This window comes from Cryptomeria japonica, chromosome 11 (assembly GCF_030272615.1).
Source record: "Cryptomeria japonica chromosome 11, Sugi_1.0, whole genome shotgun sequence".
NCBI classification, from domain to species: domain Eukaryota; kingdom Viridiplantae; phylum Streptophyta; class Pinopsida; order Cupressales; family Cupressaceae; genus Cryptomeria; species Cryptomeria japonica.
This window is the reverse complement of record NC_081415.1, coordinates 184,518,843-184,545,192: the sequence shown is the minus strand read 5'-3', so window position 1 is coordinate 184,545,192 and position 26,350 is coordinate 184,518,843. Positions and strand designations below refer to the sequence as shown.

General features: G+C 35.4%; 1 protein-coding gene across 1 annotated transcript; it reads left to right on the top strand.

Annotated features, from left to right (window-relative positions):
- Positions 1-26,350, top strand: LOC131860119 (pentatricopeptide repeat-containing protein At2g13600-like). Its single transcript, XM_059214487.1, has 9 exons — positions 1-469; positions 515-793; positions 1,034-1,168; positions 1,337-1,579; positions 1,640-2,160; positions 24,610-24,700; positions 25,174-25,253; positions 25,360-25,504; positions 26,229-26,350. The coding sequence occupies exons 1-9, from the start codon at positions 1-3 to the stop codon at positions 26,348-26,350; spliced, it is 2,085 nt and encodes a 694-aa protein (XP_059070470.1).

Genomic DNA, 26,350 nt, shown 5'->3' with positions numbered 1-26,350 from the left:
ATGCCGTCCTATGCTAATCTCAATCTGACAGCATTATGCAGAGAGGGTCGGTTGAAGGAGGCGCTACACATTTTGCTTACTACCCACAAACCCCCTGGAGATTCTAATACGTATCTTCAGCTATTGCAGATATGCATTGCCAAGAATGTGCTTTCACTAGGTAAGCAAATCCACTCTCTCATTACTCACAGGGGATTTGTATTTTCCTTACGCACAACTTTTCCAAATAAGCTTATCGACATGTATGTCAAGTGCGGGAGTTTGATAGATGCTCGTAAAATGTTTGAGGAAATGAAAGAACAAAACGTCTCTTCATGGAATACCATAATCGCAGCTTACCGAAAACATGGATTTTCTCGCGAGGCATTGATATTGTTTCACCAAATGCAACGAACTGGGGTTGAAGCCGATGAGTTCACCTTTGCCAGCATACTTCCAGCCTGTGCTAAACTAAGAGCTTTGGAACAGGGTATGGATATCCATCAAAGCATAATTGAAAGAGGATTTTTGTCAGATGTTGTTGTGGCAAGTGCTTTAGTAGATATGTATGCAAAATGTGGAAGCATATGCAAGGCACGTGCACTGTTTGACGAAATGCCTCAGAAAAATGTGGTTTCGTGGAATGTTATGATTGCAGGATACGCACAAAATGGTTTTCTGGAAGAGGCTTTAAAGCTTTTTAAAGAAATGTCTCGACCAGATGTTGTCTCATGGAGTGCCATAGTTGCAGGCTATGCTAAAAATGGGTTCTTTGAAAATGCCTTAGAGACATTTAAGCAAATGCAATTGGCAGGTTATAGGCCAAACTCCACAACCTTTGTTAGCATTCTCCCAGCCTGTGCCAAAATGGGAGCTTTGGAACAGGGCATGGACATCCATCAAAGCATAATCGATGGTGGATTTTCGTCGGATGTCATGGTTGTGAATGCCTTGATAAACATGTACGCAAAATGTGGAAATATACACAAGGCACGCGACTTGTTTGATAACATGTCTCAAAGAGATATAGTCTCCTGGACTGCAATGGTTGCAGGATATGCACAAAATGGGTTTGTTGAGCAGGCCTTGCAAACTTTTAAACAAATGCAACTGGCAGGTCTAAAGCCAGACTCCGCTACCCTAGTCACCATCCTCCCAACCTGTGCCAAAATAGGAGCTTTAGAACAGGGTATGAGCATCCACCAAAGCATAATTGAAAGCAATTTTTCGCCAGATATTGTAGCTGCAAGTGCCCTGGTAGACATGTATGCTAAATGTGGAAGCTTACACAAAGCCCATGAACTGTTTGACAAAATGCCTCAGAGAGATGTGGTCTCATGGAATGCGATGATTGCAGGATATGCACAAAATGGGTTTGTTGAGAAGGCCTTGGAGACTTTTAAGCAAATGATTGTGGCAGCTGTAAAGCCAGACTCTACAACGTTTGCCAGCATCCTCCCACTCAGTGCCAAATTGGGAGGTTTAGAACAGGGTAGGGGTATCCATCAAAGGATAATCGAAAGTGGAATTCTGTCAGATGTTATAGTTGCAAATGCCCTGACAGACATGTATGCAAAATGTGGAAGCATATACAAGGCAAGTGAACTGTTCAACAAAATACCTCATAGAGATGTCATCTCATGGAATGTCATGATTGCAGGATATGCACAAAATGGCCTTTGTAAAGATGCTTTAGAACTCTTTGAACTAATGAAATACTCTGGAATGAACCCTGACCATATAAGCTACACTTGTGTTCTATTTGCGTGCAGCCATGCAGGTTTAGTAGATGAGGGCTGTAAATACTTCAATTTCATGAGTGACTCTTATTGCATATTGCCTACAATCGATCATTATGTGTGCATAATCGACCTCCTTAGCCGTGGTGACTATCTTGAGGAAACTCTAAACTTTATCATCAAAATGCCAATAAAACCTGTAGAGGTAGTATGGACCTGTTTGCTTGCTGTCTGTAGATCACATAAGAATATAGAACTAGGAGTATTTACAGCAAAAGTTCTTCTGGAGCTGGATCCTAAAGATGCTGCAACTTATGTTCTTCTGTCAAACATCTATGCGGAAATCGGCTGGTGGCGTGATGTTCAAATGATACGGAGATTGATGAAAGAGAGAGGAGTTATAAAATTACCAGGATGTAGTTGGATTGAAAGCCATAAAATGGTACATGCATTTTTGTGTAGGAGACAGTTCACACCCATAGACATAGGCTATCTATGTAAAGATAGAGAAACTTGTCTTGAGAGATGAAGGTGGCAGGGTATTTTCTAGATTCAATTCATTTAATGAACGGCATGGACAAAGAGGAAAAAGAATTATATCTCTGCCACCATAGTGAGAAGTTGCAGTCGCTTTCAAATTTATAAGCACACCCCTGGAAAAACTAGTCCTAGGAACTATTTGAGTGTATGTTGACTGCCATACTACAGCCAAGTTTATTTCCAAGATTATTCGAAGACAAATTGGTGCAAGAGATGTAAATCAATTACACCATGATTCATTTCGAAGAAGGACAAAGTTCTTGCAGAGATTATTTTTGAAGTGAAGTGAAGCAATCTGTAAACATAGGCTTGCACGGTAGCAAGAAGCATTTTGTCAGAAACGCAGTGATGAAGAAGGGAACAGGTTTTGTCTTCAGTTTCAAAGAGTAATTTTTTTCTAGTGCTTGGAGATCTATAACGTGCTGTTGACTTCATGAACTCTGAACGTCTGGAAAGAAAAGCTAGAAGAGGTAGTGTAGAATGAAAAACAAAAGGAGATGATCGAAGGAATGCAATGCTGCTTGGCAAAAAGAAATATGAGAGAAGAGTTCACAATCAATTCAAATCTTGGAGATGAAATGAGAGCATCTGTTAATAGATTTGTAGTCCAACCTTAGTCATATTGTAAGCTCCTATTGTGTGGATTAATTAGCTGATAGGCTTCCCCTGCGAGGAAGCTCGCACAGGGCAAGCTGGAAAAGTTGTCGCATGCCTGTAAAATTGTCTCATGCTGGAAAAGAAAAGCTACTACCAACACTATCTGTTGTCTCATGCCTGAAAATGCCCGCTGATAAACAACTTATCAATCTCAATATTTCTCTATCACAGGAAACTACCAATCTTTATCCCAAAAACAAGTTTTGAAAAGGCAAAGCTAACTTGCCAATTAACTGAATACATTGAATGTTGTTGAGTAAATACAGAGTACGTCTTGGTAGATTTCACTCTCTGGCACCTCAGTTAGATATCTCAAATGTCATATCAATTTTTTTTCACTTGTATAAATTTGATGATTCGTATCAGATATTAGATTTTCTTTGAAATGCATTTTTCGGAAGTAGGCAAATGCATTTATGGATTTGGATCTAGATCACCACCAAGTTTGTCTATAAATAGACTAAATCATACGGATAAATACAAATAGTTTGTAGCACATGATTGAAGAATAGAAATATCAAGGTTTGCTTATTGTCTCAATTTTTAGTGTTTTACTCTTGCAGATGATTTTCTTTTGCTTATGTTTTACTTTTGTTAGACTTCTGTAGATTGTTAAGCTGTCTCCAACATAGTTTCTCCTCGCTGATTTAAATGCAACACTTGATGAACAAGCTTGAGCTCTTGTGCAGTTTGAATAGTAGAACTCATCCTAGATTTCAGATCTTTAATCCTCTTCCCCATCTTATACTGACTGGCTAATTTATTAAAACAGTACACTATGGGACTAATTGCATCTTTCTAGCACAGCTTAATTCACCATGAAAGGCAGTTTCATTCATTATCATGTCAATGTGTCCATGTGCATGATCTTGCACGTGTGAGTACAGGCCTTGAGTCTTTTGCATCCTCTGCAACAAATTAACATCCATTTCTTCCTTGGGGATTTATTTTCTTCCAGTACAGTGGCCTCAATCCACTTAAGGAGTCCCAAAGACATTTATCATAACCAAATTACTTATCTACCAGCTGCTTTAGCCTTCTGACATGCTACTTGCAGGCATAACCCTCACACTCTTCAAAATCTCCCTACGATCATGCTTCCTAGCAAACAAGATTCAGCAGTCTCATAAAATAACATCATGCTACAGGTGACACCTTGCTTTTACAAACCTCCATGTGCGGTGTCTATAGCTTTTTAACACATGCAGCTCCAAACGAGGAAGTATGCATATTTGAATATTGTAAAGTTTTGCAGGAAAAATATGTACAAGACTGGTATCAGCTATAAATGTAAGCCACATGTAAGTAGAATTTACCAGCTCATGGCATCCATGCACACCTGTGCACAAACACGTTGCACTTACACAAAGCACTGAGCACTGAGCACAAGAAAATCACCAGGAATCTAATGTGCTCTCCTTGTCAGAGCCTTCACTGCATCTATTGATATCAGAATAACAAATATTAAAACTATGCGATCAACAAATTTGTCTTTACAAGTTGACCAACGAACTCCCCATTTACCATTTTCGATGCCATGATTCAACCCACTCGATGATTTTTGCCACTGCCAAGCTAAAACATAATTAGGCCAGTAGCAGTAGACTAAAATTCCCAATGAGCAGCACTCTGCCTTCTAATATTCGCTTATCCAGAAGCCACTTTTGGTGATGTTCCTTGTAATTCTTGAAGGATGCTTGAATAAAAATTTCTTTCTTTAGGGAGATAATACAAAGACTTTTCTTTGATAGCGTCAACTGGAAAGAGCATCAATCTTAGCAATCATATTACACAACGATTAAACAATTAATAAATATTCACATATATTAATGCTATCTCTTCTAGCACATTCAACTTGTGCATGCCAGCCAAGTGACCTTGGTTGCCAACCTCCATAGAACCATACAAAGTTGACATAAGCTGACTTAGGCTGGCTCAGGCACTTCCATTTCATTCCAAGTGAGCAGATTTTCGTTTTCTTTGAGTTTGATATGTCCATTTGACTATGCAGTCCAATCTGTTGAATTTGGGTTATTCTCTACCTAAAGGTTAGATTTTCAGCATAGTTCCAACTTGTATACAGAGAATGTGGGTTCAATTCTCCTTCACTACTTAAGAAACTAAGTCATCAAAGAAATAACGTCAAATTCCATTATGGTATCCATCCTCAGAGCCTTCTGTGGTCTCTGAATTAAAAAGGATAGACGTCAAGTTTCCAAAGCAGTTGTTGTAGTTCTAGATTTACTATCAAGAAATCCCTAATCATTTACCCGCATGGATAATGTTGCAGTTTTTTTTATTGCATAATAGTGAACAAAAGGATACAATATAATAGCCAAAGGATACAAATAGTTTCTAGACTCAAAATTATAACAAAATATAAGCCACTTGACCTATACAAAACAAAGATTGAAAACTCAGCCAAAACTCGCCAGGACTTGCGAGACTCGTGAGTCCGTCAGCTTGTCGAGTCGACTCGCGGGCCATGTCCGACTGAGTCCCAGCAAGAAAATCGCATTTTTTAGAACAAGATTTGCACGAGTCCTAAGGTCGGACTCACAGTCCCGAACTCGGACTCTTGCGCTAGACAGAAAACACCCAGCAGCTTAAATAATATAAAGTTTTATGATTTTTTATTCTTTTTTCATTGTATTCTTTGGTGCCCAAAATAGCTTTGTATTGTGAAGTAGCGTTTGAAGGAGAGGATAAGATTAATATACAAGATCAAAATAGAGCTCGGTAAGTGATTTTTATTCTCTTTTTTTTTGGTTTTCTTCGTTTGAAATTAAAAAAGATCTTAAAAAATAAGGGGAAATATTGGCAAAAAAAAATTCCATTTTCCTTTATAACATTTTTTCTAGTATTTTTAACTTGTTTTCGAATTTTATTTTTTTCAAATGATTGATTGTCATTTTTTTTTGTTGTTTTTACACAAATCCCTAGTGATATTTTTATGTTTTCATGTTTAATCAGTATTGTCAACTTCAACTCCAAAAGCAAGGCCCAGCATGGAAGTATGGGATACCGAGAAATAAAAAGGGTAAGGTCACTTGTACTGAATGTGGTAAATGGATGACAGGGGGCATCATTAGATTAAAATACCACATTGGAAAAATACCTAGACAAAATGTCGAGATATGCTCTGCATCAAATCTAAAGATGGTTAGAGAGATGAAGGCCTTTTTGTTGGTTTTGAGATGATAAAAGAAGAAAAGAAAAAAACAAAGGAAGCCATAGCAACAGTGATGACTCAGAATGTAGCCACTCCTATGCCATCAAATCTCAAGTTGAAGCATCCGTCAACAATTTTCATCTTTTGGTGTCTTGAGGGTTCTTTCTCTACTGCTAGTCAAATTCCTCTTTCATCAAGACTAAATTACTTTATTCCGTGCAATGTTTCAAGATTACAACCTTCACTTGAAGTTACCGAATGGAATAAAGAAAAACATCATGAAGCTAGGATAGAAGTAGCACATTTTTGGTACCACAATAATTTACCTTTCAATGTGGTGAACATCCCATATTGGGAAGGTTTGGTAAATGCATTGAAAGTTGTGGACAAGGGATTTAAGACCCCAACAACTAAAGATTTGAGTGGGTTATTACTAGAGGAACCCATAACAAATGCACGACTTGTGGTTGATAAGCAAAAAAAAAATGGAGAGAAGGATGCAACATTTTATCAGATGGATGGACAAATATATGAAATATGACTCTCTTGAACTTGTTAGTGGCTTCTAATGGTACATTGGTGTTCCTAAAGTCTATAGATGCCTCTAATGAAATAAAAAATGCTAAGAATTTGTGCAATTTATTAGATGTGGTGGTTCAAGAAGTTGGTGTTGAGAATATTGTCCAAATTATCACAGGCAACGCACTGCATATGTATATCGGCTCCAAGTAGAATGTTTTTGGACATGCATCCTACAATTTCATGGAGTCCTTGTGCTACATATTGCTTGGACTTGTTGTTAGAGGACATTGGGAAGATTGGATGGGTCAAAAGTGGGGTTGAAGATACAAAAAATGTTACCAAGTTTATCTACAACTTGAGTCCTTTCTTTGATGAGAAAACATATTAATGGCAAGGACCTTGTGCAACTAGGAGTGACACAATTTGCTAGCCACTCCCTCACATTACAAAGCATTCTTGGTGTCATTCCTCATCTGAAGCAAATGTTTGTGTCTAATGCTTGGTTGGAGTCTACATTTTCCAAAAAAGCTAAAGTGCAGAAGATTGGAAGTGTTGTTTTTTATTACATATTCAACAAAAATATAGAGTTGATCAAGGTAAGTAACAAACACAAACATAAACTTTATATAAGATAATATATTTGTTGTTTCTTTAGGGGTGAATTTTGTAATAATTTAACATTTGTTTTTATTTTTTTAGGTGAAAAAACCTCTGGTAAGGGTTATTCATATGGTGGATGGAGAGGGCTTATGAATGGGTTTCATTTATGAGGCCATATATAGGGCCAAAGAAACCTATCTCACATTACTATGATGGAAACAAGAGAAAATATGAAATCATTCGGTGCATCATTGATCATAGATGGACAAACCAAGTCCACTAGCTGATACATGCCCTGGCCTACTTTTGGAAACCAAAATTATACTTCGCTAATACATTTAAGGTCGATGAGGAGGTCATGGTAGGTGTTATTGCATGCATTGATAAGATGGCACCTGGTCATGATTTGAAAGACAAGGTTCTTGATGAGTTGAAGGTGAGATTTGCAATTTTGTTTTATCATATTTATCATTTTTTAATGTTGAGTCTTGACTATCTAGAAACATGCATAATTGATATACTGTTATTTTTTTATCTATTCAAGATCTACAAGGGTGCGGAGGGGAGACTCTTTTCTTCAACTCAAGCAGTTGATAGGAGAGAAAAACAACCAAATAAAAAATTTAGTTCAATACTACATTTACAAGAAAAAATGAGATATATATATTTTTACTTAATTTGTATATTTCTAAATGATTTTTTTTAGATTTATGGTGGGAGAATTATGGTGTTGGCATGCCTAATCTTCAAAAGATAATCATTCATATTCTGTCCAAGTCGTGTAGTTCTTATGGGTGTGAAAACCATTGGAGTTTATTTGAGAACATTCACACAAAGAAGAGAAATAGGTTAACCCAACAATGCCTAAATGATCATGTCTTCATCTAGTACAACCTTCACCTTCAAACTAGAAAGGTGGAGGGTGTTTCACATGAGTCCATCAACTTGGATTATATTGATCCATATGGTGGATGGATTGTCAATGAACAAAATGATGATGTTATGCTTTTTATTGAAGAAGACCTTGCCAAATTGGGGACAAAAGTTGTAGAAGAAGCAGAAGCAACAAAATTGAATACAATGGAGAAGGACAAAGATAGTTTTGATTTTGAAGAACAAGAAGCAACTCATCCCATAGCACCTTCTAGTTTGAAGCCTTAAAAATTGAATTACATTAGGAGAGGAAAGAGAAGGATGTAGATTTATTTGATTGTTTTCTCATTTTGACATTGACTTATATGTAAATGCTTATAAACTTATGATGCTAACATACATTTGAAAGTTTGGAAGTTGAAACTATAAGTATGATAATTGATTATGATTCATGAATGATGAAATTTCAAATATTGAGTGTTTGAAGATTATGAAATGTGTAATGTTTGAATTGTGGTTTTTATGTTCTCTAAATGCATTAATTTTTTTTCTTTTTTTTGTAAAACTATGGTTTTCTTCTTTTTCAAGTCCTAGCTGATTTTTTTTGTCGAGTCCCAAGTTTGAGGCCTGTTTTGGGTTGTTGAGTCCACAATGAGTTTGAGTTTTCAAATTTTGATACCAAATAAAGGGTGACAATACAAATAATTTCCATCTGCAACTTTTCAGATAAGATCCAATACAAAAAAACTCATATGGATTGTTGTTTGTCGTAGGTGTAAAGGCACAAACATTCAACTAGCTACCCCTACAAAACCACAAATTAGTATTTGCAAAAACAACCCCTTTAGATTCTACAAGAAAAGATTAGTAAGACAGTATGGGGCCTTCTACAACCAATTGACAACTTGCACCACTTTGTTAGTACCAACAAGGGTTAGCCAAATCTAAAAATGTAAAAGATGAAATACAAAATCCAAATGACAGAAACCAAAGATGTTGCAATACCTTCTCGAAACGCATATAGAACAAATTCATAACCTGCAAAACCAAAGACACGACAAGATCTACCACAAATGTGTTAGGAATGACCACATATGCATCAATATTTAACCAGAGACATCACAATATTATCCATAGATGTGGCAAAATATACCAAAAATGTGTCAAAAACAAAAATTAACAATATTACAAAATCCCTAGGTTAACTAAAAATGTGGCAATAACGACCACATATGTGTCATAAATTGTCATATATGTAGAAACAAAGGCTAAATATGTGTCAAAGAAGGGAAAAAATAAATCTGTAGAAAAACCTAATTGACCAAAAAGATGGCAAGATATGTCACAGATGTGCCAACAATGACTGTATATATGCCAAAATAGGCTAGAGACATGATGATAAATATTTCTAACAGAATATACAGAAAAGAAACAAAAACTATCACAAATGTAGAAACGAAAGAAAATGGTTGCAAAATTTGACTTGCAAATCTGAAAAAATACCTAAAACTCAAGCAAAATCGCTAAGAATAAGGGACAAGAGTCCCACCAGGTGTGTTAATATGTTTATGCTAAATTTGAATCCTATTTGTAAACCCTAAATATCCAACCACTAACCTAGATCTATAAACTAATTCAACAGAATGTCAATAGAGATCTACCATGCATGTAAATAAGAATGAAATAACAAAGATTATATGATTCACATACAAAGTAGGCTTGTCTCCATTGTTCTCCTATCCTCCATGATCTTGTATTTAATGTTGTTGCTCTCATATTTGTATTGCACTTGTACAAGAGCTTAAAGAAGAATGGATGTAGTTGTGATGGTGTATGCTTGTGATGAAATATGCTAGAATGATTTTGGCATAATATAAGTATGATTGCTTGTAGATGAATTGATTGATTGATTAGCCTCAAATGGAAGGAAGAATCCTCTTTTATAGAAATCTCCAAAAGAATCAAGGGTTTAGATTAAGAGGTTAAAAGATGAATGGCTAGGATCACATAGATGAAACAAACACAATAAGATTGAAGGGTAGGTAAAGATGAAGGGAGGAGATTAAGAGGTGGAAAGGTGAAGGATAAGGGTAAATAGGATTAAGAGGTGGTGAAGGATGAGGGTAAATAGGATTAAGAGGTTAAATTGAAATAAGGGGCTAATATTGAGGAGTAAGTGATTTAGGAAGAAGTGTTGTCATGTGGATAAGAAGAAAAAGCTAAATTAATTAATTAATTAAATAGAAATATTTAATTAATTAATAGAATAAAAGCCACATAAATAAAAATAAACTATTTATTTAAGTTGGAAAAGAGGTGGAAGGATTAAATAAATATAAATATTTATTTAAACTAGAAAAAAGAGGCTTGGTAAATTAATTAAATAGTCGAAAATATTTATTTATATTTTTTAATTAATAGAAGACCTTAGGATAGAACAATGAAATAAATAATAAATATTTATTTAATTAAAGGACAATTTTAGGTGTCTACACTATGAAATAGAAGTATTATTTTAATAAAATTAAATTTAAACTATAGAATCACTTAGAAAGAAATTACTCAAAATAAACTTAGGCATCTATCCAACTATAAAATCCATAAAAAAACTTGTCTATACTATTAAAATAAATTTTTATATTAATATTTTAATCTTTTTAGTGAAACAAAACCAAATGTAAAAAAAATTAAAGAATGTTTATGATTTCTAATATTTTTGTGATGCAGTACAAAGTTGTGTCACACTTTTATAAAGGAAATGATCAATGTTGATTCAACTTTTTAAATTTAATCAATAGAAAGTGAAATATATGTTTTGAATTTTGAAATGATGTAAACTAATAAAATTTATATTCTTATGTCTATTTTGTGTTTGTAATTTTAACAAAAATTTAAAAAATTATTTGAATGTAGTTTTTTATAAAGTAAATACTATAATTTAGTTGCTGAATAAATGCTTAAATAGAATTTACACAAACCACCACACTTTATTTAGTAAATTTTATCTTTTTTTCTTGAATTTTTTTTTGTATATTGATAACTTGAAACTTTAGTGCATGGATATATTTTTTACTATTTTTTTATAAATATATATTTTTCAATCAGTTTGAAAAGTTGCATGTGCTGAAATATAACTCTTTCCAATTCCCACCGCCTTTTTTCTTAATTATTTATCCAAATTAGAAAAGAATTATATCATCTTGATATAGATTCTTTTCTCTACTGTGTCATATTTTTTTCAAATTTTTTTAATAAATTTTATTATTTTTCCTTGACAAGATAATCAACTTTATATTTTAGTGTTGATGACCTACTTTCAATAAAATAAAATATAAAATATAAAAAACTAATTAAAATATTAAAAGATATATATTTTTTGGAAAATTCACTTATAGATCTACAAAAGGGTATTTTTACATTTCAAAAAAACTATTATTTATAAGAGTGGGAGTTGTTGAAACATCAAATTTTTTGTTTTTTTGTAATTAGACCAAAAGTAGTATAAAATATACATTTAGTAGACACTTCCAATTGGAAAAGTTGTGGCCCATATATAACTTAAATATAATGAATCTATATAGACCGTATGTTTGACTAAAAATATTTTTTAGTTAGAATTACTTAAATTCACTTGTGCCGATAAGTTAGCTTGAAATGTGAAACAGTTTTGTGCTTTTAAATAGGAGCATCCCCAATTCTTGGCAATCTTGCATCAATCGAAAAATATTTGTTTTTCTTTTTCTTTTCTGTTTGTAGTTTCTGTATTTCTTTCTGTACTTCCTGGATTTAGCTCACCGGAACCTGTGGAGTTGGATTTTTCTTGAAGACTTGATCATCTTCCTTTTTTCCCAAACCGCAAAGCATTTGGATAATATTCCAACAAGTTATCGTTGTTGATTTCCACGACAGTTTTTTGTTACCAGTTGTTTGGACCTATTTACATTGGTGATCTACCAGGTCCTTTCTGTAGCTTGCGGAGCCCTGAGCATTGATTCCATTGTTCCTTGGCATGTCACCGACCTTCCCTTTGATCCTCACTTCACCCTTTGGATTTTCTGGAGGAATTTCTTTGGCAGAGGCTGACCTTGTTGGTTTTACATGTCAAGTCTTGTTCTTCTAGTTTTGATCCCTTTTCGGGCTGATCAAATTCTCTTGGATTGTATAAATAATTGTAATAGAGCATTAGAATGTATCTAAGGAGTCAGATAGAACATAGAAGCTAAATATTAAGTTTGAGGTCCTGATTGTGACCTGTTCTGTATTTTGAGTATGTTTTAGCAGGCCAGTGAGTCGATTGTTACCAGTTGGTTGTAATCAGTTTTCATGATATAATTCAATCTTTTTGCATTGCCTCCACCATATCCTTGTGCTTCTGTTGTGTTTACTCTTGCTGACCAGTCCAGACTGATCTCTTTGAGCTTTGATACCACTTGGTGCAGTCACAAGTTAGGAGGGACCTCAAAGAGATCCGTCTAGACCGGTCAACAAGAATAAACATAATGGAAATGGAAGGATATGATGGAGGCAATGTAGAACAGACTGAATTATATCATGAAAATTGATTACAACCAACCGGTAACAACCGGGTTACGGAAACTGACTCATAGGCTTGCTAAAACATACTCAAATTACAAAACAGGACACAACCAGGACCTCAAACTTAAGATTTAGCTTCTATGTTCTACCTTACTCCTTAGATACATTCTAATGCTCTATTACAATGATTTATACGATCCAAGGGAATCAAGTTGGCCCAAAATGGGATCAAAACCTGAAGATCAAGACCTAACATGTAAAACCAACAAGGTCGGCCTCCACCAAATAAATTCCTCTAGAAAATCCAAACGGTGAAGTGAGGATCAAAGGGAAGGTTGGCCACATGCCAAGGAACAACGAAATCAATGTTCAGGGCTCTACAAGCTACATAAAGGATCTGGTAGATCACCAATATAAATGGGTCGAGGCAACCAGTAACAGAAAATTGTCTCAGAAATCGGTAGTGATAACTTGCTAGAAAATTTGAAAATGATCCAAATGCTCTGCAGTTTGGGAAAAGGGAAGATGATCAAGTCTTCAAGAAAAATCTAACTCCACGGGTTCCGGTGAGCCAAATCCGAGAAGTACAGAAACAAATGTTGAAACTGCAAACAGAAAAGAAAAACAGAGAAATATTTTTTGGTTGATACAAGATTGCCAAGAACCAAGGATGCTCTTGCATCAGACATCTGGGGTTGTTGAAAAAGTGAGTCTCTCACTTTGCTGGGGTCAAAGGAAAACCAAGGCGGTCTACCTCTGCCTGAGAAATACAAGATGAGTCTTCAACTGGTCTGCCTTTCCACTTTACAAGATACTCCTTATACTGATTGCTCCGAGTACAACGCACAATCCTACTATTCAAAATGTCTTCAATTTGATCCAGTTCCTTCTGGGGCAGTTGTTTCTCCAAGTCTGCAATACCGTTTTCACTTAATTCTAGGTCATGATACTGGTGTAGGTCTGCAATATTGAATATAGATGAAATACTCAAATCATCCAGTAACTCCACTTCATATGTATTTCGGGAACTGAATTTCCCCAAGATCTTACAAGGTCCAAACTTCCTTATCTACAACTTGTTATAGGTTCCAACCGGGAATCTCTCTTTTCTTAGATACACCATCACTTTATCGTCAACTTCAAATTCCTTATGTCTTGTCTTCTCAACTGCTTTCTCCTTATACGTGTTTTTTATGTCCTCCAAATGTTGCTTAACCCGAATATGCAAGGCTGCCATGCGATTAGCAAAGTCTTTTGCTTCTGCACTTCTCTTATCCTCATTGTTGATATCTCATAACTCTGATATACCTCTAGGGTGTGCTCTGATAACTATCTCAAAGGGTGTTCTTCTAGTACTTTTGTTCACTGAATTATTGTAAGCAAACTCTGCTTGTGCAAAGATCAAATCCCAACTTCTAGTTTTGTCTCCAACTAAACATCCAATAAATTTCCCAAGATCTTATTAACTACCTTTGTTTGTCCATCAGTCTGCGGGTGAAAAGGAGAACTGAATCCCAAATCTATCTTCATCTTCTTCCAAAGTGTTCTCAAAAAATAACTAATGAACTTAGTAGCTCTGTCTGAAACTATGCTCTTAGGCAATCCATGCTATCTCACCACTTCTTTGAAAAATAGGTCTGCTACATGTACTGAATCTGATGTCTTTCTACAAGGTATGAAATGAGCCATCTTCGAGAATCTATCCACAACCACAAATATTGAATCATTTCCTCTATGTGTTTTAGGCAATCCAAGTATGAAATCCACGTTTATATCCTCCCAAGGTCTTACCAGTATTGTCAAAGGTTTGTACAATCCCACATTCTGACTACTCCCTTTTGCAACTTGACAAATCCTACAATTCTACACAAATTTCCTAACATCTTTATGAATATGGGGCCAGAAGTAATGCTCACTTACCAATGTTGTTGTTTTGTCAACACCAAAGTGTTTGACTAGTCCTCCACTATGCTTCTCCTTTATCAAAATTTTCCTCATAAAACTCTTAGGTATACGCAATTGAACTCCTCTAAATAATATCCCATCCTGAATGAAATAATCCAACCACTTACTCCTATCTGCCATAGCCGGTTCTTCACATGCTTTCCAAGGTTCTGCAAAATCTGGGTCATTATCATACAAGGTCTTCAATTCCTCAAATCCTAATAATGTCACTCTCATCTCTGTCAACAAATTCTTTCTTCTAATCAATGCATTAGCAACTTTGTTAGATTTACCAATTCCATGCTTCAACACAAAGGTGTAACTCTGCAAAAATTCTACCCATCTCATATGTCTCTGATTCAACTTACTCTGACTGTTCAAATACTGCAAGGCCTGATGATCCGTACACAACACAAACTCCTTAGGAAACAAGTAATGTCTCCACTTCTTCAAGGCTTGAACTATGGCATAGAATTCTTGATCATACACTGAATATCTCCTCTAGGCATCATTCAACTTCTCACTGAAATAAGTTATTGCTCTCCCTTCTTGACTCAAGACTACTCCAATTGTTGTTCCATTTGCATCACAATCTACTTGAAATACTTTGTTGAAATCTGGTAAAGGCAATACAGACTACTCAGTCACTTTATGCTTCAATAGTTCAAAACTTTTGTTTGTTCTGGTGGTCCACTTGAATTCCTTCTTATCCCCTCTCATTGTCTCAGTCATAGGGCTACAAACAAAATTGAAATTTCTGGTAAACTTTCGGTAGAAACTAGCTAATCCATGAAATGATCTTACCTCTCCAATGCTTTCCAATGTAAGGCATTCAACAATTGTTTTTACTTTCTCAGTGTCCATCTTCAGTCTATTAGCAGATATCACAAATCCCAAATAGACTAACTCTTCCTTCATGAAAGTACACTCATTAAGATTTATCAATAACTTTTGTTCTCTCAGCCTTTGTAGAACTTGTCTCAAATGCAACAAATTCTCTTCTTTTGTCTTACTAAAAATCATAATGTCATCCAAATAGACAATAACAAATTTACCCAAGAATTTCTTCAATACCTCTTTCATTAACCTCATGAAAGCACTCGGTGCATTAGTTTTCCCAAAAGGCATCACCAACCATTCATGTTGTCCTTCGTTTGTCTTAAATGTTGTCTTCCACACATCACCTTCTCTGATCCTGATCTGATGATATCCACTCTTCAAATCTATTTTTGTATAGTCTTTGGCTCCACTCAAACAATCCATTATGTCATCCATCCTAGGAAAAGGAAACTGGTATTTCACTGTGATCTTGTTTATTGCTATGGAATCGATACACATCCTCAATTCTCCATTCTTCTTAGGTGCTAACACTGCTAGTACTGCACAGGAACTCAGAATTTCTCTTATCAAACCTTTCTTCAGCAACTCCTGAACTTGTCTATTCAACTCTTCATTCTCTGTCAGTGTCATCTGGTGTGCAGCTTTGTTAGGCAAACTAGCTCTAGGAATCAGGTCCATACAATGACTGATACTTCTTACCGGTGGTAATCCATCAGGCACATTCTCTGAAATGATGTCTTCATATTCTGCCAACAACTTCTCTATCTCCTCCGGTTGTTCTTCTTCAGGTTTTGGGTTCTCAGTCTCCTTAGGAACTAAGGAAAAACATACATTCTCATGTCTCATTCCATCCAGGAATTTCCTTCCTAGCATTCGTATAGACCTCAGTCTTCAAAGACTCCTCCAAGGGTAACAAGATTTGCCTCATCCCATTTGCCAGAATAGTGTATATGTTCTTCCTCCCATCATGTATTGCCTATCTATCAAACTGCCAAGGTCTACCTGACAAAAGGCGACAAATACCCATAGACATAATATCACTCAAGACTTCATCATGATAATTCCCAATTTTTATTTTATCAAACATTGCTCACTTACTAACAACTTATGTTCATCTTGAATCCATGCTATCTGATAAGGCTTGGGGTGTTTCAATCTTTCCAAATTCAACTTATTCACCAACTCTTCTGAAACAAGGTTATCTGAACTACCATTATCAATAACAACTTTACGACACTTACCAGATACCTTACATCTGGTCTTGACCAAATTTCTCCTCTGCAAGGGCTCTTCATCTTCTTTGGTATGACACAAAACTCTCCTCATCATCAACAATTCTCCATCTTCTAGTTTGTTAGCTGATCCGGTGGGACTTTCTTCCACCAAAGTTGTTCTCCCAGTATTCTTTTTCTTCTTACACTCAAAAGCACGATGTCCTTCCCCTCCACACTTAAAGAAAGTACCTCTAAACACTCTCTTGTCTTGTCTTCTGTCATCTTTTCCAAAATTCTCATTCTGGTAACCATCAGGTTCTCTTCTCTAGTAGAAAGTTCTTTCATCCTTCCGCTATGAACTACCATCTTTGTTTATTTCCTTGTCCTTGTTCTGATTGTACAGGTACCTCTTCCTACAATATATCCTCTTCCTCCTTGAAATCTTCCTCCTGGAAACATTCCACCTCTACCTCTATGCCTTTGTCCATACCTTTTGTTCAGCTTATCTTCTGCTTTTAAGGCATATTGATAAGCTTCTTCAACACTCTGCAACTTGATCAAACTAAGTTCATCTTGTATAGACATCTGTAATCCATTCAAATATTTGGGAACTTGTTCAACTTCATCATCAACATGTTCGGATCTGATATTCAACTTGTAAAATTCTTCGGTGTACTCCTTCACACTAGATTCCTTCTGCTTCAAATTTTGCAACTTCCAAAATAGATTCACTTGATAATCAACTGGCATAAACTTGGATTTTAACTTCGCAACCATCTAATCCCATGTTTTGATCTTCTCTTTACCTCTCCTGTATCTATCAACCTACAAATGTTCTCACCAAAGAGATGCATGACCTTTCAACGGGTACAAGCATACTTCACTTTCCTTTCTTTTGTGGTGTTCTCAAAATCAAAATATTTCTCCATCTCCAAGATCCAATCCATCAACTCATCTGAATCCAAATTCCCATCATATTCTGGTGGGGTAAAATGTGGTTTAGTATTCGCCCTACTCAAAACCCTCAAAAACCTTTCTTCATCGAGATCGATCGTGGTGGATTTGCTTGTTCTATCAGGGCTTCCTCTCCTTCATCTTCACTCACATCTTCAATATGTTGGCCTCTTCTTTGAGTTGTACTTCCAATCGGGCTGCAATTCCTCTCAACATTTCTATCACAACATGGTCTGCATTCCCACGCACACCACCATTCCTATTTCCTCTTCGCGCCATCTTCATGCCAGTTCTCTGCAACTGCAGGTCGGATCCACAATCTGCCACCTCACAACAAGATTTCTTAGGACAATGCAATCTCCAGAACGAAATCGCTCTGATACCACTTGGTGCAGTCACCGGATAGGAGGAACCTCAAAGAGATTAGTCTGGACTGGTCGGTAAGAGTAAACACAACGAAAACACGAGGATATGATGGAGGCAATGAAAAACATATTGAATTATATCATGAAAACTGATTACAACCAACCGGTAACAACCGGGTTATGGAAACCAGCTCACAGGCCTGCTAAAACATACTCAAAATATAGAACAAGTCACAACTAGGACCTCAAACTTAAGATTTAGCTTCTATGTTCTGTCTGACTCCTTAGATACATTATAATGCTCTATTACAATGATTTATACAATCCAAGGGAATCCGATCAGCCTAAAAAGGGATCAAAACCCGAAGAACAAGACCTAACGTGTAAAATCAATAAGGTCAGCCTCCACCAAAGAAATTCCTCCAGAAAATCTAAAGGGTGAAGTGAGGATCAAAGGGAAGGTCGACCACACACCAAGGAACAATGGAATCAATGCTAAAGGCTTTGCAAGCTATGAAAAGGATCTGGTAGATCACAAATGTAATTAGGTCCAGGCAACTGGTAACAGAAAACTATCTTGGAAACAAGTAGCTATAACTTGTTGAAAAATGATCCAAATGTTCTGCGGTTTGGGAAAAAGGAAGATGATCAAGTCTTCACGCAAAATCCAACTCCATGGGTTTCATTGAGCCAAATGTGGAAAGTATAGAAAGATGTGCTGAAACTGCAAACAAAAAAGAAAAACAGAAAGAAATATTTTTTGGTTGATGCAAGATTGCCAAGAACCGAGGATGCTCCTACATCATTTTGTCTTTTCGTTTTTAATATTTTTTACAGAAATAAATTAACATGTTGCTATTGAAACTTCAACCACTAACCTATAGCCACATTTACACAATTTTAAATCTCATGTTGGCACCAACAAAATTGGCATGTTTGCAGTATTGGAAGTTCCCAAGTTCTTAATGCAAATCAGTGTATAGGCCATTTCATATCTACATAAAACTCCAACTTTGTGTTAGGATTCCCACAAATACTGAGAGGTGGGGGGGGTGAATCAGTATCTAACTGGTAATAAGATTTTCTTAACTTAAAACATGTAGAACATATTAATGCAGTATACCGATAAACATAAAGTAATGCAATAATCAAAGATAAAATCAACCGCATGAAAAACACACCATAACACAAAGATTTAACGAGGAAACCCGGTGTGGGAAAAACCTCGGTGGGATTTGTGACCCACAATATTCACTTACTGGCCAATAAGAGAATATTACTGCTACAAGAGGGCCTGCACATGCAGGAAGGCCAAGTGCCTAGAGCTCACTGCTCAATTACAAAATGGGAAGTCTCACTGACTTACAAAATGGATTATATAAATCTAGTGTCTTGTACTGCTTCAAAATAGCATCTATAATGCTAGATCTAGTACCGGTTTCTGATCTGCTTCTTACATAAACCCTTGACCTATAATTTGCATAATAGGTATGTCTTATTTCGCCTAATTACATTCTTCCATCCATACCTAAATGTTCTACAATGATCTCTTATATATATGAGTCATTTTACAATGTTACCAAGTCAGCCTAAGATGATTTTACAATAATAAACAAAATATATTATAACAAAAATCTTGTCGGCCTTTGTGCCGGTATGCTTCCTTTCACTGTCGGTGCCGGTGGTCTGAGTGTCGGTGTAGAGTCTGAACTTGCTAGTGCCGATGGATTGCCTTGCCGGTGTCATAGGATTGTAAGGTTGCCATCAATGGCAAAACCTTCAATCACCTACAATGTCTCATTGGAGTGTGCATATGCCAACACTTTGATGATTAAAATTTCATAACTCATACATCATCATACAAAATTGTACAAATGTTAGTAAGATAATTCAATTTTGTGGTCCCCTAACACATTTTTTAATGCATTTCCAATTATGTGTAAGCTAGAAAAAGTTTCAAATCTCTCAATTCTAAAGGTGACCTTATTTTTTGGGGGTCCTAAGTGCAATTCCAATTTTGTGGCGGTTCTGAGGTTGGTATAAAAACAAAACAAAAAAATCAGAGCTCTAGTGGTTCCAACATGCATAAGGAGTCCTCATAGTTTGATCCATAAGTAAATAACACGAAGTTTATCACCACTTTTTGGAGCCAGTAAGCTAGAGGTTGTACAAACCCCTACAGAGGAACATGAGAGTTTTGTTAAAACTCGTTACTCAAATTTTTCCATTTGATGGGTCAAACTATGACAACCCCTTATGCATGTTAGACCCTCTAGGGTTCCGATTTTTTTTGTTTTGTTTTTATACCATTTCACCTCAGAACGGATGCGACTAAACTGGCTCCAAAAAGTGGTAATAAACTTCGTGTTATTGACTTTTTCGAAAAATCAAAGTCATAGCTAATTCTGCTGATTATGATCAACAATCTATAATTTTTGACAAATTTCATGTTATTAACTTTTCATGACTTTTTGAAGCGAGTTTAGCCATGGCCCTAATAATAAGGGCTTCACCATTTCAGTAATAAGGAATAAATGATCACCGATTTCTTTGTTTTAGGATTAGTGCAAAGCTATTTAAATCGTTTAAAAATAGTTTAAATATGTTATTGTGGGTTCTAATGGGTATATATGAACGAAGTCTCTTTTAAAAAAACATTGTGAAATGATAACCTTTTATGGAATGAATTTATGTTTTTGGTCAAATTAAGGAAGAGCAATGCAAAAGGGTTAAAGATGTGATTCATGCATCTCTTTTCTTGCATACAATTTAGATATTTGGTGTTTTTCTTTTGCAGCGTGGAAAGAGATTGATGCTTAAGGCAGATAGTCAAACATGGCAAGCATGAGAAAAGTTTAGCGCCGAGGTCCACTTTTGGAAGGAAACCAATGCCGATTTGCAGTTTCCTTAAATGCTTGGTACAGGTATTGTTTAGTTTGAAGCATGGGATGAAGAGTGTGCAAGCTTTGCAACACCATATATGGTAACTAATAGATCGAAAGCATTTTCAGAGGAGTTGGTATCAAATTAGAGATGGATCAAACTAACTAGAAGTTGAAACACATGTAGATTTGGGCTGCTTGGATTGGTTGTAGGGTTAGTCATTGTGGAGATGAATGTGATTGTAATGTGGTCAAAAGATGTGCCAGTTATGGCAGAAAGTTAGATTTTTATATTATAATCACTATTGGCATTAGAAAGGAACTCATTGCATAGTCTGGGATAATAATTGGATTACAAATGATATGAATCTTGAGAATTTTGGAGAATTTCTTTGTTTTTATGTCGAGAGGTATCTACAATGACATCAAAATGTACGTAAACAAAAATTCAATTTTGAAACAATTTGACATGCAAATGACAGGTAAATGCATGAAATATGTCATCTTTTGGTTTTTGTGGAGGTGTTATTTTATTACTCCAAATAAATTTGAACCATCACCACTTGTCTCCAACTATATGAAACCATTGCATTCAAATGATAGTGGAAGAGTGCCATAATATTTAAAAGGGAATAATCAACTCTATTATTATCCATATTTTTGAAACTCTTGTATACTACTAATATTGTTGCAATCATCAGATTCCTTTCTATTATAAGATATCTCTCGGCATAATTTACTTTTTTTTTTTTTTTGATCGATAAAGGCAGAGTCAGCATTGTTAGAGATCTAGAGTTCACTTCACAACCTCGATCCCAATTAAAACATATTATTGTATTAAAATCTTCTAATGCAATAAATAAGGGAAGAGATTAGTTTAGTGAGGGACTTGGTAGATGGAACTAGGACAGGTGTTCAAATTACATGAACTTAAAGTGGATGTTGTAGAGATGATATTTTAACAAGCAAATTGCAAAGCATGAGAAAATAATGTATGCTGCAGAAAATGCCCTCATGTCAAATGTATGACAAAATTTCAAACATAGCAATGATGTAGCAGTATAAAGTATTTCTACACTCAAGTGAAGATATGTAGAGGAATGAAGACTGAAGGGCTGAAGACAAATTTTCAACTACGAATGAAAGTAGATGAAAGGTAATGTGGTGTGAAGATAAAATATGCCTTTATGCTAGTGGATGCATATCAAGGGTGTTAAAGATGCCAAGTGTCTCTTTTAGAATAACTTTAGATCTTCTTTAGTTATTTAAGTGTATTCTCCATTCATTTTTTAGAGAGATTCTGGGAGTACTATTTTGGACAAAAAAAATTATTTGCATAAGTGTAGTGTCTTAGTGTGTAGAGGAAATTTTGATTTGTAAATGAATATACTGTTTTACAGATTGTTTACTAGAATGTAAAAATTATTTCATAATAGATCTTTCCAAAATGTATATCCACCATGTTTCAAAGTAAAATTGATTGAGGGTCTTTTGTTTCTTCTCTATAAGATTTTTATGGTTTTTGTTTTCTTATATTTTTAGAAAGATGATAAAAACAAATTAAACTTTCGTTATATTCTCCATCTAACATTAATTTTGATGTGTGTGAGAGTGTCTATATATACATATCACATCCCACTTAAAATATTATAAAAAGACCTAATTACTAGTATTGGGTCAATCATGCATGCTTGCCTTTAAATTATTTTAATAGAAATATTTAAAACATTATCAATGGAATAGTCTATAGAGCATGTAATGGTCATACAAGAAGGAAACTATTTTGAAATTGACCCTTAATGGGATTATATTCTCCACTTAGTTTTTCTCTTTGACATTAACGAAACTAAGACATGATGTGTTACTATCTTCCCACGAAGAAGTGACAGGGTGCACTATTTATGGGAGATGCATCAAAATAGGAGCAAGCTCCTCTAAACTTGCATGATCCTTCCAAATGAACCTTTTATGGCAGTCTAGATATAATTTACTAGTATATCTATATTTAAGAAATATAGGTAAATTATGCCGAGAGATATCTTATAATAGAAAGGAATCTATGATTGCAAGCTCACTCCTCCACTAACATCTCAATGATACTTGATTTTATTGATTGTTCCCTTTTAAATAGTATGGTACTCTTCCACTATCATTTGAATGTAACATTTTCATATAGTTAGAGACAAGTGGCGAGGGTTTTATTTTATTTGGAGTATTAAAATAACACCTCCACAAAAACCAAAAGATGGCATATTTCATGCTTTTACCCGTCATTTGCATGTCAAGTTATTTCAAAATTAATTTTTTTTTATGGACATTTTGATGCCATTGTAGATGCCTCTCGGCATAATTATATCTATATGTTTTATTTTTTTTAAACATGTTTGCTTTCATACCAACCTATTAGTATTTAAACCCTTATTAAGTAATGATAGAAAAATTAAAGGCATGTACATTATCCTAAGAAAAATAACTATTATTTTTTATATAATCAATTAATTTAGCATGACAAGGGGTTTTAACAAGGAGAGAGGGTAATTAATTTAAGGATTCATGAGGCCCATTGTTAGCCAATTTTGCATTTAATCCAAATAGTTTCAAATGATTGGTTATGTTGTTCCTAACCATATTCTCAGTGTCTTCAAGATTTGGTTTGAAATTTTGTGAAAGGCAAGAAAAAAAATTTGGTTGATAGGCTATATTGTGTGGGGTTTTCACCTCAAACCTATTTCACACCTAAAAATAGGTTGTTAGTAAATGATTTTGTGGTCATGGTTTAGGGTGCTCCAACCATTTGAAACATTCACCCCCTCATGCCTTAAAACAATTGTGACTCACATTTTGTATAGATCTCTACAACAAATTAGATTTTGGTCATGAAGTCTTAGCCCTTAAACCCCAATAATTTAGATGAACTTTTCATTTACTATGAAATGATTGAAGAACGGTTATATGGAGATTAGTTTTGGTTCGTCTCTTGCTATGGTAAGGAATCTGAATTTTTTCTGCAAACTCTACCCATTTTTATCATCAACAAATTGTGCAGAATCTTGAGGTTAGTTTCTTGTCATGATCTCAATGAGTTTTATGTTTTGAAGTTTCTACGTGCTTGGAATTACACACTTGAAAATATTTTTTTCTTTTAATGTAGTTATTTGAAGAAAATTGTATTTCAATCATGAAAAATATGATAGCCCTAAAAACCATTATTTTTAGATCCACTTTTCATTTACTATGAATCTATTGAAGCAACATCTCTACAAAGATTTACTTTAGTTATCTCATTTAAAAATATTATATTGTGGTAGGGTTTCCTTATTTTTTCTTGCTAACTCTATCCAATTTTCTCATCAACATCATTGATAGTAGGGCACAATTTGTGCTAAATCTTGAGGAATGTTACTTGACACAGTCTCAGTGAACTTTAGTTTTTAAATCTCTGCATGGATTAAAGATTTGATTCTAAGTGAGGGTGAAAGTTCTTCAAGGATAAAAAAAAATTAGATAGTTCTACTAGAGCCAAATTTGAAATTTTTTATTTAGGTTTTACAATATTCTTATTGTATGAGGTATATGCTCCCTAGATTATTCTTTTACCTAATGCCTTCAAAATGTATGTTTGGAGTACAACATTCAATTTATTTTCAAACTAAAAAAATCGTAAGCATTGTCTTGTATAACTAAATTGATTCATCTTGTAGGAAGGGCTACTTCTATACATGTTTGAAAAACATCTAGAACTATTACTATGAGAAAACATCTAGATTTTTGTTCGTTAATGGGCTTGATCAGGTTAATCCGGTTGACAAAGGGGAGAGAGTGGTTGAGTGGGACCCCCCAGAATGTGGATGGACAAAGATCAATCTCGATGGTGCATCTAGGGGTAACCCGGGACTGTCGGTGTGTGGCGAAGAACTCCCTAGATGTCAAAGTGGGTGCAAGTTGGCAAAGGTTGCCAAATGGCCCTAACAATGAAGTTGAGGCCAAAGCGGTCATACTTTCTTTGCTTCTTGCATGAAGATTAGGGGTGACCAAGCTCCATTTGGAAGGGGATTCCCAAGTGATAGTCAATGCAATCATTTGTGGCTTCTCGCTTAGTTGGAAAATTAATCGTGATATTGATATGATCACGTCGATCTTGAAATATTTTGAAGATTTCAAGATATCTCACATCTTCCGAGGTGGAAATATGGAGGCAAATAGATGTGCAAATGAGGTGATGGTCTTGGAGGTTGGTGCGATGAGATTAACAGTGTTTGATTAGGAGTGGCTTCAGTGGGCATAATTTTGTCAGAAGATATCCGTTATCCTTGAGGTGATGAGCATTTAATGTTGGTGGTTGAGTGAACTTGGCAGTGGTACGGGGTGTTAGTCTACGGTTTCGGCCTTCCACCGTGTTGCAGGTAGCTTTCTTGGGCAGGGTGGCAGAGTTGAGAGTTGGCCAAATGTGAAGCAAATTTGAAGGATGGTAGGTGGCAGAGTTGAGAGTTGGCCAAATGTGAAGCAAATTTGAAGGATGGTACATGCATTTATGATGTGCAGTCGGGGTATGCTTCAAAGTATATCGGAGGAAGATATGGATTTAAGGAGGGTGATATCGTGTCAGGGAAGCAAAGTTTGGTCTTGGTTATCGGGCGTAGCGTAGTGTGCAAGTTGAAAGGCAATTCAGGGAGAGTTGGTAGTGAAGGTTTTAGTTTCTTTGTGTTGTTATGGAGCCTAATTTCTCCCTCAAGGCGACGCGTCCTATGTGTTAGTGTAGGTTTTTATTTCCTAGTGGGTTATTTGTTTTTTCCCTATATTCCTAGGTTTTTTCTACACTTCTTTTAATCTTGCTTAGGTTAATAAATCATGCTTAATTAGGTGAGTGGTTATGAGGTGTCACCTTCCTACATGTGTGCATCCATTTTCTATCTTGGGAAGATATTTGCTATCTTTAGTCCAAGAGATGGTTGCTCTTGATTGGTCGGTATTGCCATCTCTTCCCTGTCCTTGGTCTATAAAAGCATGCTACCTGGCTTGTATTTGACATCTTTTGATTTTGCATCCTCTTAATGCTATTTTGCTTCTAGCATTTGCATTACTCTCTTGGAGACTAACTCTATGTTGCTACTTTGATTTTGTATTATTTGCATTCATAGTTTAGATATCTATTCATTTGCACTAGTTTTCTGGGTTTATAATCTTTTCAAATTTTATCATGGTATCAGAGCATTTCTATGTGCAAGAGTAGATTTTAGTTTCCATATTTGAGAGATTTGGGGGGGGCTAATAAATATTATTATAGTTGTTTGAAAAACCCAGTATGCTCTTCTCTTACATCTTTGGATGATCTTGAGAATCAGAAAAGTTTGACAGAATTTTTTTATCGTTGGGGTTTGCACATGTGTTTTATGAAATCTGGGTGATTGCAGCATTTCTGATTATACTGGAAGCATCTGTGGTTGTTCCAACGCGTCCAGGAGGCTTGAGAAAGTCAAAATCTGGCTTTTGTTTCACCGAAATCAGAGATTATCATACACAGTTGCAAAACTAG

Bases quoted from the DNA above. Each gene is read 5' to 3' on its own strand.
- LOC131860119 (XM_059214487.1), top strand. From the start codon at position 1: ATGCCGTCCTATGCTAATCTCAATCTGACAGCATTATGCAGAGAGGGT. The intron at 470-514 runs GTATGGATATCC...GATTTTTGTCAG, and splicing joins ACTAAGAGCTTTGGAACAGG to ATGTTGTTGTGGCAAGTGCT. The intron at 794-1,033 runs GTTATAGGCCAA...CAATGGTTGCAG, and splicing joins TAAGCAAATGCAATTGGCAG to GATATGCACAAAATGGGTTT.